The following is a 19,493-nucleotide window of genomic DNA, read 5'->3' on the forward strand; positions in this document are numbered from 1 at the left end:
TGCATTTTTCTGGAGTGTTGCGTAACTCGCCCCAAGCGCGTTGTTTGGAGTGTTATGCAACTCGCCCCCAAGAATGTAATGATTGCACTGGAGTGTTATATATATCGCCCCCAAATGTCTGAGGCGATATATAACTCGCCCCCAGTAGTGGTGTCATGCTGCTCAATGCTCGCGCAAGGGTGCACCTCTCTGCTGCATTTTGCTCGCGCATGAAATGAGAAGTTGAGTTTTTATGCTATCTTGAATTCGCGCAGGGGGTCAATCCTACTATTCAAGATGCGCACAGAGTTGAGATGTGTACATTGTCACACGCTTAGACATGTGAAAATTTTCGCCACATATGCAGGTGTCTCATATGATGGGGGTACGTTTGGAACAGGATAAGAATGCTCGAACTGGTGCATTTTCCTTATTTATAAGGTGTTGGGGATGTTGTTGGCAGCAGGCTCGAAGTGTTCTTCCTTGCAATTCGAATCCGTAGTAGTTTATGACTAAACACGAACAATTCTGATAGAGTGTGGAATAACAAAACAATGTTGAATTAAATTTCTGAATTGAAATAACAGGATAAGTACCTACTGCTCGACAACAGCTGCCTCATTAAAACCTTTGCGTGGAAAACCCAGTGGGATAAAACCATCATAAATGAAAAAGAGTGCAGTACAACAAGGTTTGAGACTACTCCTAATGGTAAAACTTCTTCAAGTGGAATGAATTCCATAGCTTCCATGGTTTTGAATCCTTAGTTCCATCGAGGTTCCTTAAACAATAGGAGCCACGAGATGTTGGCCTGTCCACTATGTATGGACCTTCCCAGTTTGCTCCGAGCTTTCCACAGTTTGGTTCCATTGTGGCTGCTCGAGTTTTCTTCAAGACATATTCCCCTGGTTTGAATGACTGTTCTTTGACTTTACGATCATAGCTCAGCTTGATTTCCTGCTGGTATCGGACCAACTGTTGTAAAGTTGTTTCTCTTTGTTCTTCCAGGAACTCTTTATCTAAAGCCAGTATGCTGTCGTTTTTTCCAGACTTGACAACACGAGTCTTGGTAGTCTTGAGATGTACCTCGGTGGGTATGACTGCCTCTGTCCCATAAGCCAGTGTGAATGGGGAAAATCCAGTGGATCTTTTTGGGGTTGTCCGGTAGGACCATAAGACCACAGGGAATTCTTCTATCCATTTTCCCTTCGCCTTCTCTAGCCTTTTCTTGAGATTGTACATAATAACGCGATTGGTCGCTTCTGCCTGCCCGTTGCTCTGAGCATAGTAAGGAGATGAGAAATTGTAGCGGATATTAAGGTTCTTGCAAAAGTCTTTGATCACCCCAGAATCGAACTGCTTCCCATTGTATGATACTATCGCGTCTGGGATTCCAAGTTTGCAGACGATATTCCCCCATATGAACCTTTTCACATCATATATGGTAACGTGTGCTAGTGCCACTGCTTCGACCCATTTGGTGAAATAATCAGTAGCGGCTAGTACGAATTTAACGCCTCCAGGAGCTTTGGGAAGTGGTCTGACGATGTCCAGTCCCCACATAGAGAATGGCCAGGGACTAAAAACTGGATGCAATTCGTTGGCGGGCCTTTTTGGAATTGGAGCGTGCTCTTGGCATGGCACGCATTTCTGCACGTATTTTTTAGCATTTTTCTGCATGTATGGACAGAAGTATCCCTGGGAAAGTATCATGTGCGCGAGACTGCGCCCTCCAGAATGGTTGCCACATATTCCTTCATGAGCCTCCGCCAATATCTGTTGCCCTTCTTCGGTTGATATGCACCGCAAAAATGGCTCCAAATCTACAGGTTTGCGGTGCATCTCCCCCTCGATCATTGAATATCTCCAAGCATTCTTTTTCACCTTTGAATCAAGTTACTCATCTTCTGGGAGTTCATTGGTTGTCAAATACCTGATATAAGGTTGACGCCAGTCTGAAGCGTTTTCAGCAGGATTGCCTGAATCATCAATCACTGGACTATCAATATCCATATTGCTGTCAATGTTCTAGGTATCTCCCTGTGCTGATGTAGTTGTCCTGTCGCCCCCACTAGCGTGTTCGAGAGCCAGAACAAATTGGCTGTCGGAGATGCTAGGCAACTCTTGGAAATCCACTACAACGAAACGGGTGGTATCAGTTTCGACTGCGGAAGAAAGATATGCTAAAGCATCTGCGTGCCTGTTTTCCAACCGCGGTCGCTGCCCAATTGAGAATTGGTCGAACTCATTTGCCAGCTCTCTCATATGATCCAAATACAGGGTCATCCTCTCTTCCTTGGCTCTGTAGGTCCCCAGAAACTGGTTAACTACTAGCATTGAATCAGTCACCAGCTTCACGTTCTTCGCATCTAACTGTTTGACAACCTTTAAACCGATAATTGCATCTTCATATTCAGCTTCATTGTTTTATGCTTCAAAACCCAGCCTGGTCACTTTCTCGATCCTCGAACCTTCAGGAGTAAGGATGATACATCCAACTCCAGCTCCACCAACATTCGATGACCCATCAGTAAATACAGTCCATAATGGTTCAGGTGTATCGACCTCTATTGCGACTCGCCCCCAGTCTAATCGGTGGTTGGCTCTATGGGTTTGAACAACTCCTCTTCTTCTTCGGTAAATGTTTGTATGTCGTCACAGAAAAATTTTCTAGCAGTGCAGCCAGGGCGTGTCCCTTCTCTGCAGTTCTGGTCTCGTACTTGATTTCATACGCCCCCAGAAAATTTGACCATATGGATAGTCGGCTGGAATCATCAGCACGTTCCAGGATTCTCTTCAGCGGGTATTCCAAGTAGACAACGATATGCCTCCCTTAGAAATAAGGTTTGAGGCGATGAGATGCATGGAACAGTGCAAGTGCTATCTTTTCAATATTTTTGTACCGTGTTTCCGCCCCCGTCAAAGATTTATTGACGAAGTAAACATGATTTTCATGTGGATCCGTAACAAAAAGCACTGCACTTACAGCATTCTCCGTTGCAGCCAGATAAACTCCGATAGGTTGTCTAGTTTTTGGACTCACTAAAACTGGAGGAGTTGACAAATACTGTTTGATCTCATCGAAAGTTTTTTCGCACTCATCCGTCTAACCAAAATTCACTGCTTTTTCAACACATCAAAGAATGGTTTGAATCGATCCGAAGAGCGTGAAATGAAACGATTTAAAGCTGCTAATCGTCCCGCCAGCTTCTGGACCTCCTTCTTCATTCTTGGGGACGACATTTCTCTGATGGCTCTGATTTGCTCCGGATTCACCTCGATTCCTCTGTGCGTCATCAAGTATCCAAAGAACTTTCCCGATGACAGCCTGAATGAACACTTTGCTAGATTGAGATTCATTCGATATTGCCTCAAGATATCAAATGTCTTCTGCAGATCAAGAAAATACGACTCCTTTTGTTCAGATTTCACTACCATATCGTCGATATACACTTTCATCGTCTTCCTAATCAGATCCTTGAACATATGGTCTACCAAATGCTGGTAGGTCGTCCCTGCATTCTTTAGCCCGAACGGCATCATAGTATAGCAGTAAACTCCTCTGTCAGTCACAAACGCAGTATGCTCTTGATCTTCCTCGAACAAAGATATTTGGTTATACCCTGAAAAAACGTCCATGAATGACAGTCTCCCATACCCTGAGGTTGCATCCAACAAATATCTTATCCGTGGCAGCCGATACGGATCACTCGGACATGCTTTATTCAAATCAGTAAAATCGATACAGACACGAATTTTACCATTCTTCTTTGGAACGGGTACGACATTAGATAGCCAGCGAGGATACTGCACTGGTCGAATAAAGCCTACTTCCAACAGCTTTTCGACTTCTGCAGTAACTCCATCTTTCATACTTTGCGCCATAATCCTAATTTTTTGACGAACTGGATGGAACTTCTCATCGATATTTAGCCTGTGTCAGGCTACCTTCGGATCTATCCCAGGCATCTCAGCAAAACTCCATGCGAAAACGTCGTTGTTTGCCCTTAGTAATGTAATCAAACCATCACGTTCGCGTGCAGGCAGATCTGCCCATACGAACGTTGTTTTGTGCTTCTCATCTCCAATCTGGACCTCGATCAGTTTCTCGACTTTTGGGGGTTCAGCTGCGTCCTCCCCCTTATATGATTCTGTAGGGAGAGGATTCTGTAATTGCTATTTCTGCTTGACTCATATGATTTGGTTCCCGTTAACTTCTGACTTCTTGTACTAATCCATTGCACTCTCGTGACACTTGTGGGCGGCCATCTGGTCGCTTCTAACTTTCACGACTCCTTCAATGGTAACAAACTTCAAACATTGATGATATGAGGATGTGACTGCACCGATCTCATGCATCTAGTCTCGTCCCATGATCGCATTGTAGGGAGCTCTACAGTCAAGTAGCAGGAAATTTCCTAGAACGGACTTGTCAGCCACTGTTATAGGTATCGTCACTTTTCCAATTCCCTTTGTAACTTCGCCATTGAAACCGATAATTGGATTTTCATCCTCTTCGATCAAGTCGTGTGGGAGATTCATAGAGGAATAATCTCCTGAAACAGCACGCTCACCGAGCTTCCTGTATCCACTAGAATCCAGTGTACACGAAACATGCCAATCCAAGAAGTTATAACGATAGCATCATTGTGGGGAGCATATACACCTATCATGTCTGCCTTATAGAACTCGATCTTCGTGCAGCCAAGATCCAGAATTTCTGCTCCATTTCCACTGACAAAATCGATATGATTTGTCAAGTACCATTCTTTTAACTGCCTGAGATTCTTCTGGTTTCATCTTCTGATGACCGCCTGGTCATTGAATGGATCCCGTCATGACTGACATTAATCACATGTGCATTAATCACGTGTGTTGCGCCAAATTTCCCCGAACCTTTCCCAAAATCCTTTTTTACGTACTCTTGTAGCTTTCCAGCGTCTATCATTCGCTGGACTTCAGTCTGTAAAGAGCAAAAATTCTCAGTCTTGTGACCATGATCTTTATGATAATTGCAGTATTTGCTGTTATCACATTTATCACGTGTCTCTGCTGGCAAAGGCCTAGGGGGACTCAAATCCTTTCTTATTTTCTCATAAGCTCTGTAAGGCATATTTTCAACGGCGTCAGCTTCATATCATGATATTTCAGATATCCAGTTTTCATTCGTTCCCCTGGTTTTTCTCTCGAACTTCACCTCGATCGTTATACTGCCCGCTCGAATGGTTCTTTGACTTGTCTTTCTTCCCATTATTTGGATGATTGGATGATCTGTTGACATCTCTCATATCCTGAGCTTTGGAATCATCTTCCACTCGAGCGTATTCTTCTGCTCGATCATATAATTCCTCCAAAGTATTTGCTGGTCTCTTGACCAAAGAACCGTACACGCCCCTGTGATCATGCTGGTATGCATGTTTGTAGGCTGTAATTATGACTTGATCGTTAGCTCCATCGACATCGTCCAACTCTTGCTTGAAGCGTCGAGTAAACTGTCTGATGCTTTCCTCCTTCCGAATTCCTAGAAGGAACGTCTGTTGTACTTGTAATGGGAGAAGAATTCTCCAACAAATTCATGGTAAGTACCGATCGACTGTGCCGGGAGTTTATTGAACCACTTTATTGCTCCTCCAGCCAGTGACTGTGGAAACATTTTGCATATTAAATCACTGTGCTTCCACAGATTCATGGCAGTTTCATAGTGTAAAACATGCTGATCTGGATCTCCTAATTTTTCGTCAAACTCTGGCAGTTTCGGAACTTGAAAATCCATTGGTGGTCGGAATTCTATGATATTTAGATTGAAAGGGGCTCCTGCAGATCGATGTAACCGGTCTATCTTTTCTTCTCTGGACTGTTTTTTCGACATCACTTTCTCGATCATCTTGTAAAGGCAAACCTCTGTTATTGCGTTTACGTCACCATCTGAGGAACTGTCTTCCTTCCCATAATCTCGGTCTTCTGGAATACGAAATATAGATCTCATTTTTTTCCTTCGGGGTCCAGTGGGATCTCTTCCATCTTTGCCTTGCTCCGAACGAGCATAGTAATCGTGCGAAAATTCTCTCTCATCGTGTCGATGTCGAACCTCATCTTCATCATTCCTGAGACGTCTTGAACCGGTGGAAGTTCTGGTTACACTCTGCTGAGTTGCAGCTGGCCGGGTCCTTGCTCGCCAAGGTCGTACAGGCCTTCGCTTAGGTAGATCTCCAGTGACCAACAGATTTTTCTCTCGTCGATCAAGATTGATCACTTCTCTGTTTCGTTCTGCAGCTTGCGGGCTAACTCGTCTTCCAAGATGCTGCCATACAGACCTACCCCTCTAGTTGTTCAGATTACCATACCTAGGTCGAGACTGTTTTTCACGTTCTAACCTCAGGAGATCTTTCTCCTTCTCCATCTCGTTCAACCGATTGAGTAACAGTTCTTCCTCTGTACTAGGAGTCGCGGTGCGGCCATCTTGCAGGTCATGTCGATTTTCATTCCTCCTAGACGGGCAGCCGAGCACATGCCCTCTATTTCCTCGAACTTTTGGGTTTTCCGCATCAACATCTATTTCTTCGTTATCGATCTCCGGTTGTCTTTCTCTTCTCCGATTCAGATTTGAAGTTCTGTCACGGAAACGATCTCGATCTCGTCCATGATCCAGGGATCTGTTATGAGCATGATTTTGACCCTGCTTGTTTCCAATGGGTACTGCTGGAGCCGACTGAACCTCAATTTCGTGCCTTTCAGCTTCGTCTCTCCTGTGTTGTTGGGAATCGCTGTCAGAAATGGCCCTTTGTGCAGTCTGTCTGATTACTGCGATAACTCGATTTGGTAAAACACGATTATCTTTTCTCGATCTCGTTGGTCGGCGCCAATGTTTGTATGGTAAAATTACTTCTACCCCAAACACGAATTTGATAATGATTTTATCGAAGATAGATCCGATGCTTTAATCTCCAATTGAACAGTGTAGGGGGGGTACCTGCAAAAAACCCTCCGATGCTAAAGTTAGACAGATTTTTTCACAGGAGTTTTTGTGTGGAAGATTGCTTAACTTTTGGGGTTGTGACCCCTGTATTTATATGGTGCGAATTTCAGTTTTATTTTGTGATATCCATCAATTGCCATAACTGGCCCCTGCATGCCTCCCTATCATAACTGGCCCTGCATGCCTCCCTGTCATAACTTGCATTGACTGGTCCTGCATGCTTCCAGAATCTTCTTCATGGGTTATGGAATTGGCTAAATCAAAATGGATGAAAGGGACCAAGCCCACGAAATAGTGTGAAATGCCAAGCCCAAGAAGTAAAAAACTTGCTTAAACCCATATTGGGCGCACAAATCCGCAAGGCCAACTGGATGGGGCTGAAAAATACTGAGCCAATGGCTTGACTAGCTTGCAACTCGGCTAGCTTGGATCAGCATGGCTCAGGTCGTCTCGGGGTTGAAATATCCATTAGTTGAGCAGAGGAGGAGTGCACAAATCCAAGGAGTTTGGAGTTACGCTACATCGCGATGCGCTGAATCAGGGCTACGGTATTAAGGTTTACCGCGCTTGCACCAAAACAGATCCATGGAGTTAAGTTGCGTTGTACTGCACCATAGCAGAGTTGCTGCCGGACGGAGGTGGCCGCCGGTTGTTGCCGCCGACTGCAGCCGCCGACATCTGTTGTTGCCGGAGATGGAAACTGCGCCGGAGAAGATGACTGTTACCGGCGGGTGACGTCATGCTGACGCCGTTAACGGAAAAGTGTTGACGCTGTTTACTTTAACAGAATATCCGTGGCATATTCTGACGGTGTTAGTTACTGTTGATGTCATCGACCACTTCACTGCTGATTCTACTTTTCTGCTGACGTGGGCCTGACAGGTCAGCATGGTTGCTGACGTGGCACTTGATACGTCAACAGTTTTGCTGACGTGGCACCTAACGTGTCGTCATGGTTACTGACGTGGAGCCTGACGGGTCAGCATGGGTGCTGACATGCACCTGACAGTCAGACTCAATCTTAAGAGAATCAACTAGACAGTCAGACTCAATCTTAATAAAAAGTATATCAAGGAGTTAATATCTCTATCTCTCGATTTGATCTATACTTAAACAAATAGAAATCTCTGAGTCTTTATCAAATACAAGAGATATAAACTTGGATGGTAACAAAGACCAATATCCAAGGATAAATCAATTTCCAATCAACAACCAAAGGTTGGATTTCACAATTGATCGATATAACGCATAACCTGTGATATTTCAATTATATAACTAAATATAATATGGAATAGAAATAACACAGACACCAGAAGTTTTGTTAACGAGGAAACCGCAAATGCAGAAAAACCCCGGGATCTTGTCCAAATTGAACACCACACTGTAATAAGCCGCTACAGACACTAGCCTACTACAAACTAACTTCGCTTTGGACTGTAATCTCACACTGATCCAAGGTATAGTTGCACTCCTTACGTCTCTGATCCCAGCAGGATGCTACGCACTTGATCCCTTAGATGATCTGACCCACAACCAAGAGTTGTTACGACCCAAAGTCGAAAACTTAAATAAAGAAATCTGTATCACACAGAAAAGTCTACGATAATCGATAAATCTATCTCCCACAAATAAACCTACGAGTTTTGTTCCGTCTTTTGATAAAATCAAGGTGAACAGGAACTAATCGATAACCCGGACTTAGATTCCCGAAGAACAACCTAGAATTATCAATCACCTCACAATAATCTTAATCGTATGGTAGCAAAACAAGATATTGCGGAATCACAAACGATGAGACGAAGATGTTTGTGATTTCTTTTTATCTTGCCCTATCGGAGATATAATCTCAAGTCAATCTTTCAATTGAACTCGTACGATATAAAATGGCAAGATCAGATCGCTCAACTACAACAGAAGTAGTTTCATCTGGCTTCACAATCCCAATGAAGTTTTTAAGTCGTTAACCTACAGGGTCTCGAGAAGAAACCTAAGGTTAAAGGAGAACCGACTCTATCTAAACCAACTAGTATCACACAGGAGGTGGGGGGGTTAGTTTTTCCAGTTGCTAGAGTTCTCCTTTATATAGTTTTCAAATCAGGGTTTGCAATCAATGTTAGCTTAGTAAAAAAGCATTCAATATTCACCATTAGATGAAAACCTGATTAGATAAAAGCTAATATCTTTCAACCGTTAGATCGAAACTTAGCTTGTCACACACAAATGAAATGTATTTTATTTAGGTTTGAGTAACCGTACCTAAATGTGTACACTTAGTTGGTTCACAAATAGTTAACCAATTGTTAGCCATATGAGCACTTCCATATTAACCGTATTCATCTTTCTCATAACTAGTTCAAATGACTTCAAAAGAACTAGTTGAAGAGTTGTTCAATTGATTAGGTCTTTATGCATAGACACAATTGAAACAAAATCGGTTTGATTCATTTGAATCAATTCATGAACAATATAGCTACGTTTTGTAAAGATTGCATTCCTTATAATTTATTGTTTTAAGTTCATGAACTACCGATTTGAGAAATAACCAGCTTGGGTACGCGTACGAGTATGCGTACCTTAGCTACCGGATTTGAGTTTCCAAACTCAGCAGAATTTTTCGGGAAGAAAAGTCCCGCCATTACGCGTACCTAAGGTGTAAAACCCCGTAATTTTCTTAACATGATTTTCGCGTTTAAAACCCTATCCATATTACTTATTCGGATTTTAATCTAAAGCTTAATTTGTAAAGAATAAATATTTAGTTATGAGTATGCTTATGGTTGCGAAAAATAAATAAATGAAATAATAAATGTTTTGACTATGTTGTATATCTTGAAAATATAAATCATCTTTTTATTTTGATTAATTTATTGATTATGGGAACAATTGGTGCATGTTTGGTAGTTATGTGTAATTAATTTAGATATTTTTCTTAATGTTAGTAAAACAATTTATTATTTTTTTATCTAACTAATTATAGCATGAATTTTAAATACATAAGAAAAATGAAAATGGAAGATTTGATCTATTTTGGAAATTTAGCTATTTGTCTCTTATGAAAAATATGTGTGCATATGGTAAGTTAAGAATATATATTTGCATCTAAGATAAATTAGTAAATTGATTGATTAATACTAATGCATGCACATGATAATACAAAATTAGAGGAATTTTTTCCTATTTGCGTGTCTAATCAATGTCAGCAAAACTAAAAGGATTTCCTGTGATATATAAATGTGAAATTATGTTTAGATGTACGAAAGATATATTTGGATAAAAATAAGAACATCATTAATAACAATTTTAAGGAAATTCTTTGTGTTAGGAATAAAGAATTATTTCACTCATAGCGTATTAAACAAGTTTCTTTATTTTTTTTATTAACTTTTAATAAATAGAATGCATGGATTGCCACGTTATTATAGGAAATAAAATTTAAATCAGGAATTAAAATTTAAATCAATAGCTTTTATTTGCATGCATGTGTTTGTTTGGTTAAAAATGTTGCCTAGGATAAATGAAAGTGTTGACATAATGAGTTTTATTGTCTAAATGTTTTAATGAACGTTATTTATAACAAAATGTAAACAAAACAAAACTTACACATCACTTTCATCTTTCTCTCTCTCTGATTTTTCTTTTCAAACAACAATAAGAGTACCTTCTTCTCGTAGTTTTATTCATGCAAGAAAACAAAAAAAAAATGAAAGCATCGGTGTTTGTACTTACTACTTACAGCAAGATTTGTGGATTGCTATGTAAGGTAAGGGTTTCTACCTAATCCAAAAATGAAAACCTATTTGAGCATTATAATTATATTATTTTGTTTTTCATTTTTATGCTAATAATCACGATGGTTGTTTTAAATTTATTAAGTTGTTTTGTCTGTATAAACTGATTTATTTATGAAATTTGCATATTGATTATTAACCGTTATTATTAGATTATTCTAATTTTTATTTTAACAATTGATCTAGACAAAAATGTTTTTTTTCTATTTGTTAAGGAAATTATATTAACGCATATAATTGAGTTTTGATTTGTGAAAGTGAATTCATTGAATTAGACTATTAGTTGTTGTAAATGAGTTTGGTGTTTGTACGCGCGTAATTGTGTTGATTAGAAACGGATATATAAGTCTCTCTGCTGTTGAAATGTCAGGCCTTTATGGCATCCCACCACTGGTGGCTACCCTGGGAAGACTGTTCGGGGAACAGTAGGTTTGTTTACCGAAATAACTCTGACAATTAGATTAAGAATCTAGAATTTTAGATTGAAGATTTTACTAAGAGAATGTTGATTATTTGTGGCTGAGAATAGCGTAAGTATTATTGCGAGTAAGATAATGCTGATTATTTGTGGCTGAGAATAGTGTAAGTATTATTATGAATTTTTATGCATGGTATTAATTATCGTATCGTCTGCATGTGTTTGATTATCGATGCACTCTATTATTTTTGAAACTTCCTACTGGGATGTGGTTTGCTCACCCCTTTTTCCTCCCTTTCCACAGAGAATGAAGAAAAACTAGCCGTAAAAGAAATTATTATTATCGTGGGGATTTGGCTTTGCGCATTTTGAATTAAACCAGAGTGTTGGTTTGTTTTAATTTACTTTGATTTTGTAATTATTATTTTACAGTTTTGTAATTTTAAACGTAATATTTGATTTCATTTTATAAATTTCATTTGAGTTGATTTTTGTATTTTATTAAAATGTTTTGGAACGGAAAATCTAGTCCTACACGAGTGGCAGTCCGGAAATTTGGACTTGCTAGCTGGATCGGACCCGACCCGAAAGGTCGAATCCGTGTCTGCTGGAAGTCCGAAAATCCGGGTTGTCACAGGTGACTGGTTTATGAGTTCGTAAACTCCAAACTCAGCAGAATTTTCCGGGAGGAAAAGTTCCGCCTGTACGCGTACGGGTACGCGTACCCAACCTGTCTCCTTTACCAATATCGTATGCACACATATGCACACACTTGGTTTCCGGTACATGGATTTATATACTAATGTGCGAACACACTATATATGCCTTTTCATTTAACTTTGGCTTATGATCTGTAACAATTTTTCAATATTAATAAAATATATGTGATTCAGAAAAATAAATATATATATATATATATATATATATTTATATGCTTATATCCATAGATGGTAATCTCAACTCTACATTTCAATCGTTGAAACATTCTTCTATAATGTTATAACAGTCGTTATTCACAACTATCGTCATCAAAGCCATTTTCAAGATTGAAATGTCATCATGACTTTCGTCACGGGTAAAGATGAAAAATGGTTAAAGCGAAAGCTTACCAACACATATTTCGAGAAAAAGATAGGCGAGTAAACTCGACTCGAAATAGCAAATGTGTATGTATGAAAACTATCATACTTATACGACTTTTGTCTCAAGAGTAGGAGATAGAGTAGATAGACTTTTGAGTGATAGATAAGTTCAAGTCTCCACATACCTTTTAGTCGGATGAAGTTCCACTGGTTCCTTGAGTAGTTCTTCGTCTTCATAAGATGATCTCCGTGGAGTCTGGAGCTCAACTACACTTAACTATCCTAGTCCGCGGCATAGCTATAAGTAGACTAGAAATCAAGACATATAGTTTTGACAAACAAACTTGAGATAGCAACGCTTGCGAGTTCGACCGAGCAATGCTCTAACAGTTGTTATCATGTATTTTTTTAATCAACATATATGTCTGCTTTCTTATTTTGGTTGAACGTGATATATGTGCCAATGTAGACTAAAATATGTAACTATGTAGGGCTTTGAATTGTTTTTTTGGTTTGCGATTATTTGTTTACTATTTTATAAGGGTTAAATTTTTCTGTTAACAAGCTTGTTCTGTAAATTTTTATATAAAATCACTCAATGAGTTTTTTATTGGTTATTTGTTGTCATATTGTGTTTTGAATATCAAGTCTTTTAACACCTGATTGTTTGTTGTAGGAACATGATTTATACACTTTTAAGTATGCCAGTAATCAACTCTCTTCCTTTAAAAAACTGACCACATTTTTCGGTGTGAAATACTATACCGATCTTTTTTTCTTCATGAAGCATGTATACCAATCTTTGTGTGATAAATAGAAATAATGTCACATTATTTATTTTTATCGGTATCTATTTCATGAAATACTTTTTATTCTTTAGTGTATATGTATTTTAGGTGTTTAATGAGACAGTATTACATTATTTTTCCTATTGGCATATATTTCATGAAATACACCATATCATTAATGGTCTTATGATATGCGTTTTTATGATTGGGGAACATCACATATTCACAAAAAGTGGTATTTTTAGTAAAATAAATAAATAAATGCGAAGATCATTAACGGTCTAAGCAATTTTATCTTCTTTTAAGCAATGGTAGTTGGTTATAAATTAGAATACTATTAAGTTCCAAATTGAGCAAGATGATATACCAATTGCTTTTAGCTAAACTTGGAGCTTAGATGTATTGATGCATTAGTGTCACGTTGTTGCAGTCTCTGTACTCTAATACATGTCTTTTGTGTACTCTCCCCTTAGCTTGACCAGATTAGGCTCATAATCATATGTTAAGTAAGTATCTCTTTCGCCAAAAAATAAAATTATCATACTGTACTTTCAAAGTAAAGTACCAAGGAATTTAATTTTTTCATGTAGTTGACTCAATTTGAGCACTCATGTTCAATATCATTCTCTAAGTATATTGAAGTATGTTTGGCTGAGAAAACAGCCACCTCATTTGTTGATATCCCATCGTTATCACCACTAGGAGCGGTTGAGTCGGGGTCGTAAGTCCCCGGTGATACCTAGTCTAACTCATAACCATGGTGCTTGCATTTATCTTATGTCATCTTAATTTTACTCGCGAGATTGGGATATACCAAATAAAACAAAAAAGGGTCATTAGGAAGTAAAACCCAAGTCCCTTAGCCATATATATTTGAAAATGGCCAAACTGTCCTTATTTAACTAGCACTAATCAACCTATTTAGGTAGATTAATTAGTGTACCAAGAAAAAAAACCTATTTACCTTAATTAATTTAGTTTGATTAGTTAGTTTAACTAAAAATTATTAAATCTTATTACGGTTAGATTGAACTTATGAATTTTGTTGGAAGATCTTTGAGAAAAAAGATTTGTTTTGAGAATTTTGTTTCTAACGGAAATGAAACTACACTCACCAAACACTTATAGAAAGGGAATTTCACGGTGTTTAATGGTTTCATTCTCTAAATTATAGAAGAAATCACAGTTCGAAAAGCGGCATGCTCGACTGAAAATGAAGATAACAGCCCTTTATAGCCGGCATGTTGATAATAAACCATGATATCGACTAAACGAGATTTTTCATACAGAGAAAGGTGTTACAAATGCATGATTATTGGACAATGTATTGATTTCATAACTTGCCGACTATGGTCGAGAATGTCAAACACTGACGACTAAAAATCTTATACACAAACTCGTCACGAGTACAGATAAAACAACATGATGACTAAATGAAAAATGGGACATCGAAAAAGGTTGATTTAAGATGTTATTGGTCATCATGGTCGAAATTGCAGAAAGTGACAACCAACACAAAGTCGTCAAGGTAAATATTTGAGGATCATGACGACCCTAAAACTTATAAATCTTATTGGATCAAAATCGTCAACCTACACAAATTAGACCATGACGACTTTTGAATACCAAGAAAAGCCGTCATGCTAAAAAGATATATCTCCTTGATGACTTTTTATAGGATTTTTTTTATTTTTGAAGGAAACATCTTGATTTCATTAACATAACAAAAATGAATACATCATGTTCAAGTACATCAAAGATGAAAATCATTAATCTCAAAGTAAGAAAAATCGAGCATATAATAATGGGTATAAAGTCATACCCAATCTCTTAATACTTGCTCGATTTGAGATTGAGATTGAGTATAAAAATTATATCTAATCTCATATCTCGTAGCCCCAAATTTCAGTCTCCTCTTGATTTTTTAGTTTCGTTTTGTATTGTTTTTTTTTTTTTTGGACTTCGTCATGTAGGATTAGAATTTTGAAGATGGATTTTGAAGATTGATGGATGAGTTTTAATTTTACGGTTTCGATGAAACTGAATTCATGTACTAATAGTAAGGACAATTTAGTCTTTTAACATTTTCTGGACACCCCTTAGCACGCTATTTTAGATGGGTTTACATTTTAGATACCCAATTAATTTGCATAAACCTATCGGGCCAGTTTAAATTAGCTACAACCGAAGCACGGGAGTAAAGGACTGGTTCTCTCATTAAAGTCGAGCTGAAAAAACATTCCTGCAAAATTAAAGAGAAAGGGATCTAAGTACTGTTTAGATCAAATGGGAAGAGAAATGGATATCCAAGCTGATGGTATGTCTCTGGAGAGTAGACCTGGAATTTTAATGGTTGGATCTTCTAACGCCGGGAAACGAAGTCTCCTTTCAAGTACGTTTAAGATTTTCCCTTCTATTTGTTTTTCTTACTTCGATTAGATCAAACTGAAAATCAAACAAACAACTGAATTTTATGATTTTGCAATCCATTCAATTGTTTACTAGCCATAATCTGCTAGGTGTTCAGCAATCTCGAAATTTACCTTTTGTTTTTAGTTTTGGCTACAAATTACTTGTATTTTGGGTTGTATACCACTTTATCAGTTTGTCTAGATTGATTCCAAGCTGATTTTTTTTTAGTACATATTAGAATTTCTGGTTCTCATCAAATCTAGGTTTGCTAAATACTGATGTAAGTGTTTATTTTTTGCAATTGATAAATAAAGGAGAACATAAGGCGTGTTTAGAGCTTTTACTACTTAAAATCATTGCCACTCTTGGATTGGAGTTTCAAGAAATGTCCAACTTTTGGTAAATTTTGAATTCCTAGGTTTTAATTGGGTTGACAATGCAGTATCCGTCATGATTGGCTCAAATTTAGCCAAGATTATCATTTATCACTCACATAATTTATTTATTTTTGACTAATTTGTCACTCACATTGCATTCTTCCATTCTGTGTTTTATCTGCAATATACGTTGGGAGGATAGATTGTCTATCATGCAGTAGGTTTACCTTTGATCTCAATCATGTAGCTTCTAGTCGTTATCAGTTCCAGTATGAATCGTATGATCAATTGGATGGTCATATGGTACTTCCGTCTAGTATAAGTTAGGTTATCTATCTGCATCAAAGAACTTAGTTGGATGATAATGTACTACCGTTTTTCGTACATAGTATACACATATACGCTACTATCCCTGTTTCTTTCTTCCCATTGTTATGTACGCCCTGCTAAATAAAATGCTGGAGGACTCATTTAAGGTTGTTCATCACGGCAGGATTGCTCTCTATTGATTTCGAAGATGCCTCTGACTCATCATCTGAAGCACTCTGTCATGGGTATGTTGTAAACTTTTAATCTTATAACGATTCTGTTTAAATGAGCTCTTTGCATCCCTAAAGTTTGTAACTTATATGATACTTATGCACAGATGGACTATTGATACCAAATATTACAAAGCCGATGTTTCCATATGGATGGCTCATCTTGAAGATGGATTTTCTATTAAAGCACTGCCCGTCTCTAACAACTTGGCTGCCTTGGTGATGGTTTTTGACATGAATGATGTTAGCCTCGTCCCTTCTTTCTTGCTTCTTTTATTCTGAAACTGTCTAAGAGATTTATGCTCAACAGGTGATTGGTTAATATTATTTTATTTTTCTTCCAGCTGTCATCCTTCACCACACTCCAGGATTGGGTTTCTCATACTGATATTCAACAGTTTGAAATATTGCTATGCATTGGAAACAAAGTTGATTTATTGCCTGGTCATGCTGCCCATATCGAATATAGAAGATATCTGCAGAGACGAGGCGAATCCATTGGTGATCCTCATCCGGACTATTTAGACTATGGAATTCTAGAAAATGAAGGAAGTAGTTTGTTAGGGGACGAAGAACCATCATGGGAAATCAGGAAATCGTGTTTGGAGTGGTGCAGTGAGCACAATATCGAATACATTGAAGCTTGTGCATCCAATGCTGCGTTTGACAAATGTTAGACTTGTCTTGTTTTTTCCTTTGGTTTATCTGGTCGCAAATTTTATCTTCTTTTGAATTTTAGCGTTAACTGTGATTATTTCTTTTCCCCCCCTGTAATAGGCTTATCAGTTGATGGTGATTCTCAAGGAGTAGAACGATTATATGGTGCTCTGTCTGCTCATATGTGGCCTGGGATGGTTCTCAAATCCGGCAATATGATGATATCTCAACCCTATGCACCTGAAAAGGAGGAAGGTCTAATTTAATTTAACCCCTTAGTTTGGTATAAATATTACAATCTGTAGGAAGGCTAGAATTGTACTTAAGGCAATCTTATCATCCTTGCTACAGATTCATCAGAAGACGAACCCGATTACGACATTGAGTATGAAATCTTATCTGCGGGTTCAGCTGATCCATGGGATGACACGGAAGAAGTATATGTTTCTTCTAATGGTACAACTGATACAAGATATGATGTGGGTTCCTCTTCTTCCTCGTCTGAGATTGTTATCGTCAAGAAACCAGAACAAAAAGAGAAAATGACAAATGATTTAGTTAAAGATCAACCCTCAACATCTAGATCTCCAGGTATAGATGTGTCTGAAGTAAATGTGGAAGAGAAAGCAAGTGAACCAGACAAAGTTACTGAAGTAGAAGAGGATGATCATTTGGGGTTCGAAGATGTGGAGCAGTTGATGAGTGAGATTGGAAATATTCGTGGAAGCTTGAGATTAATGCCTGATTTTCAGAGAAGGGAAATGGCTGCAAAGCTGGCTATGAAAATGGCTGCCATGTTTGGTGGCGACAGTAGTGGTGATGAAGAGGTTGTTGTTTGATCATCCGTGACGGTGTAGATCCTCTATAAACAAATCTCATATGAAGACAGATTTCAGACAACACAATCCATACCAATCTCAGGTAATCTTGTATTCTAGTTTATGTAATTCATATTAAATAGATGAGTTCAGTGATACAGTTTGAGTTTACTTCTGTAGTCAGTATGTGTTTTACTTCTATCTTGGCTGCACTGATATTGGTGGTGAAGTGTTAAGAGTGAGAAACATGTAAAAGACTTCCGAGCCTAGTGGAATTTTCAGACATATAAGTTTTACCTAAAATAGATTATACTAAATTTCGTGGAGGCTCTATTTTTGGTTCATTTCAAAGCTAAACAAATGTAACAATTTTGTTAGGAAGAGCGACTTTTAACCCCATTAAGACCCTTCAAACCCCTTACTCGATGAGTCAATGGAGAATGATCCAAGAGAGGATATCTTGCGAGATGCTTTCTTATTTGGTGTAATTATATTTTCTACATCTTGTTGCATTTGTCATGTGCTTAATCACTCTTCGTTCAAAACGTTCAAACTTTTGATAACATCGGATATTCAGAGCAAGCTTTTGTATTGTTGGATATCCAGAGTAAACATTTAACAAAATCGGATATCCAGAGCAAGGTTTCGGATATCCAGAGCAAATACATGTGATAATGTTGGACATCCATAGCTAGGGTTGGCTCACGAGCAAGGTTCCAAAGCAGGAGGATCACATGTCTTACAGGTGTATATGCCTATATGGAGCTAAGCATTGGTCACTATTTAGGTCACACCACTAGCGAATGAAAAGTACTTTGTTGTTCCATGAATGGAGTGTTTTTTCTATGTAATAGAAAATCCCGTGCAACAAACTAGTATTCGTCCAAAAGTGAGTTTTGGAAGTTGGAACTTGGAGCTCATATGAGATGCTGACAGTAGATACCTTATGCTTCTCCCACTTTTAACTTGTTGCGAGTTCATGAGCAATGAAATAAGGAAAGCACTAACAATTTTTTTATAGTCATGAAAGACAAAGCTAGCTAATAACAAGAAACTATGATTTGACTTGAATAATCAGCCGACACCGCTCGATGAGTGTTTGGAAATTGAAAAGAATCAACACCACCACTACCTTAGATCACCTGTAAGTTGTAAGTGTGTGTTTTTTACATTATCAGGAACCAGAAAAAAGAAATATTTAACAAGGCATCGGATGTACAAGTCATTATCAGAACAAACTTTCCAAATCTCAGTTGGTATTAAACGTTCAAGAAACGAATCACGATCTAAAGTTTGTCTGTTGTGCATGATTACGATAATCTAAATGATGTTGATGCACGTACGTACAGTAAAATTCATGTGCCAGAACATACACTATTATAAGCTGTGTAAACGGAGTAGAGCACCTGGGATTGGGACTCTGTTATTTGCAAATTTACTCATCTGTCGAGTGCCGAATAACTAATCGAATGCATGGTTTTCTCTAACAAATAGTAGATTATTATTTGGTCAAATCAAAAGCATATATATAGGGAGTAGTAACAAACAACTCCACTAAATCCAGCTTTTTAGAGACATAACACTAACTCATCCGGATTTCTAACATGCAATTTTGACAAGTCTTTACATAAGTAACTCACAAAATGGAACTTTAATGCA

At 38.1% G+C, this 19,493-nt stretch overlaps 2 protein-coding genes across 2 annotated transcripts; one reads left to right on the forward strand and one right to left on the reverse strand.

Moving 5' to 3' along the window:
- Nucleotides 1-684: 684 nt before the first annotated feature.
- Nucleotides 685-1,836, reverse strand: LOC113359820. Its single transcript, XM_026603396.1, has one exon. The coding sequence runs from the start codon at nucleotides 1,834-1,836 to the stop codon at nucleotides 685-687; it is 1,152 nt and encodes a 383-aa protein (XP_026459181.1).
- A 13,405-nt stretch (nucleotides 1,837-15,241) lies between these two features.
- Nucleotides 15,242-18,164, forward strand: LOC113357011. Its single transcript, XM_026600267.1, has 6 exons — nucleotides 15,242-15,423; nucleotides 16,314-16,374; nucleotides 16,467-16,602; nucleotides 16,704-17,031; nucleotides 17,137-17,271; nucleotides 17,368-18,164. The coding sequence occupies exons 1-6, from the start codon at nucleotides 15,318-15,320 to the stop codon at nucleotides 17,853-17,855; spliced, it is 1,254 nt and encodes a 417-aa protein (XP_026456052.1). The 5' UTR covers nucleotides 15,242-15,317; the 3' UTR covers nucleotides 17,856-18,164.
- The last annotated feature ends 1,329 nt before the right edge of the window (nucleotides 18,165-19,493 follow it).

The sequence above is a fragment of the Papaver somniferum genome, chromosome 3 (genome assembly GCF_003573695.1).
Source record: "Papaver somniferum cultivar HN1 chromosome 3, ASM357369v1, whole genome shotgun sequence".
Taxonomy (NCBI): domain Eukaryota; kingdom Viridiplantae; phylum Streptophyta; class Magnoliopsida; order Ranunculales; family Papaveraceae; genus Papaver; species Papaver somniferum.

Excerpts from the sequence above, each read along its gene's own strand:
- LOC113359820 (XM_026603396.1), bottom strand. The coding sequence starts at position 1,836 with ATGATCGAGGGGGAGATGCACCGCAAACCTGTAGATTTGGAGCCATTT.
- LOC113357011 (XM_026600267.1), top strand. The coding sequence starts at position 15,318 with ATGGGAAGAGAAATGGATATCCAAGCTGATGGTATGTCTCTGGAGAGT. Across the intron at positions 16,603-16,703 it reads TGGTTTTTGACATGAATGAT|CTGTCATCCTTCACCACACT; the intron begins GTTAGCCTCGTC and ends TTTTTCTTCCAG. Across the intron at positions 17,032-17,136 it reads CAATGCTGCGTTTGACAAAT|GCTTATCAGTTGATGGTGAT; the intron begins GTTAGACTTGTC and ends CCCCTGTAATAG.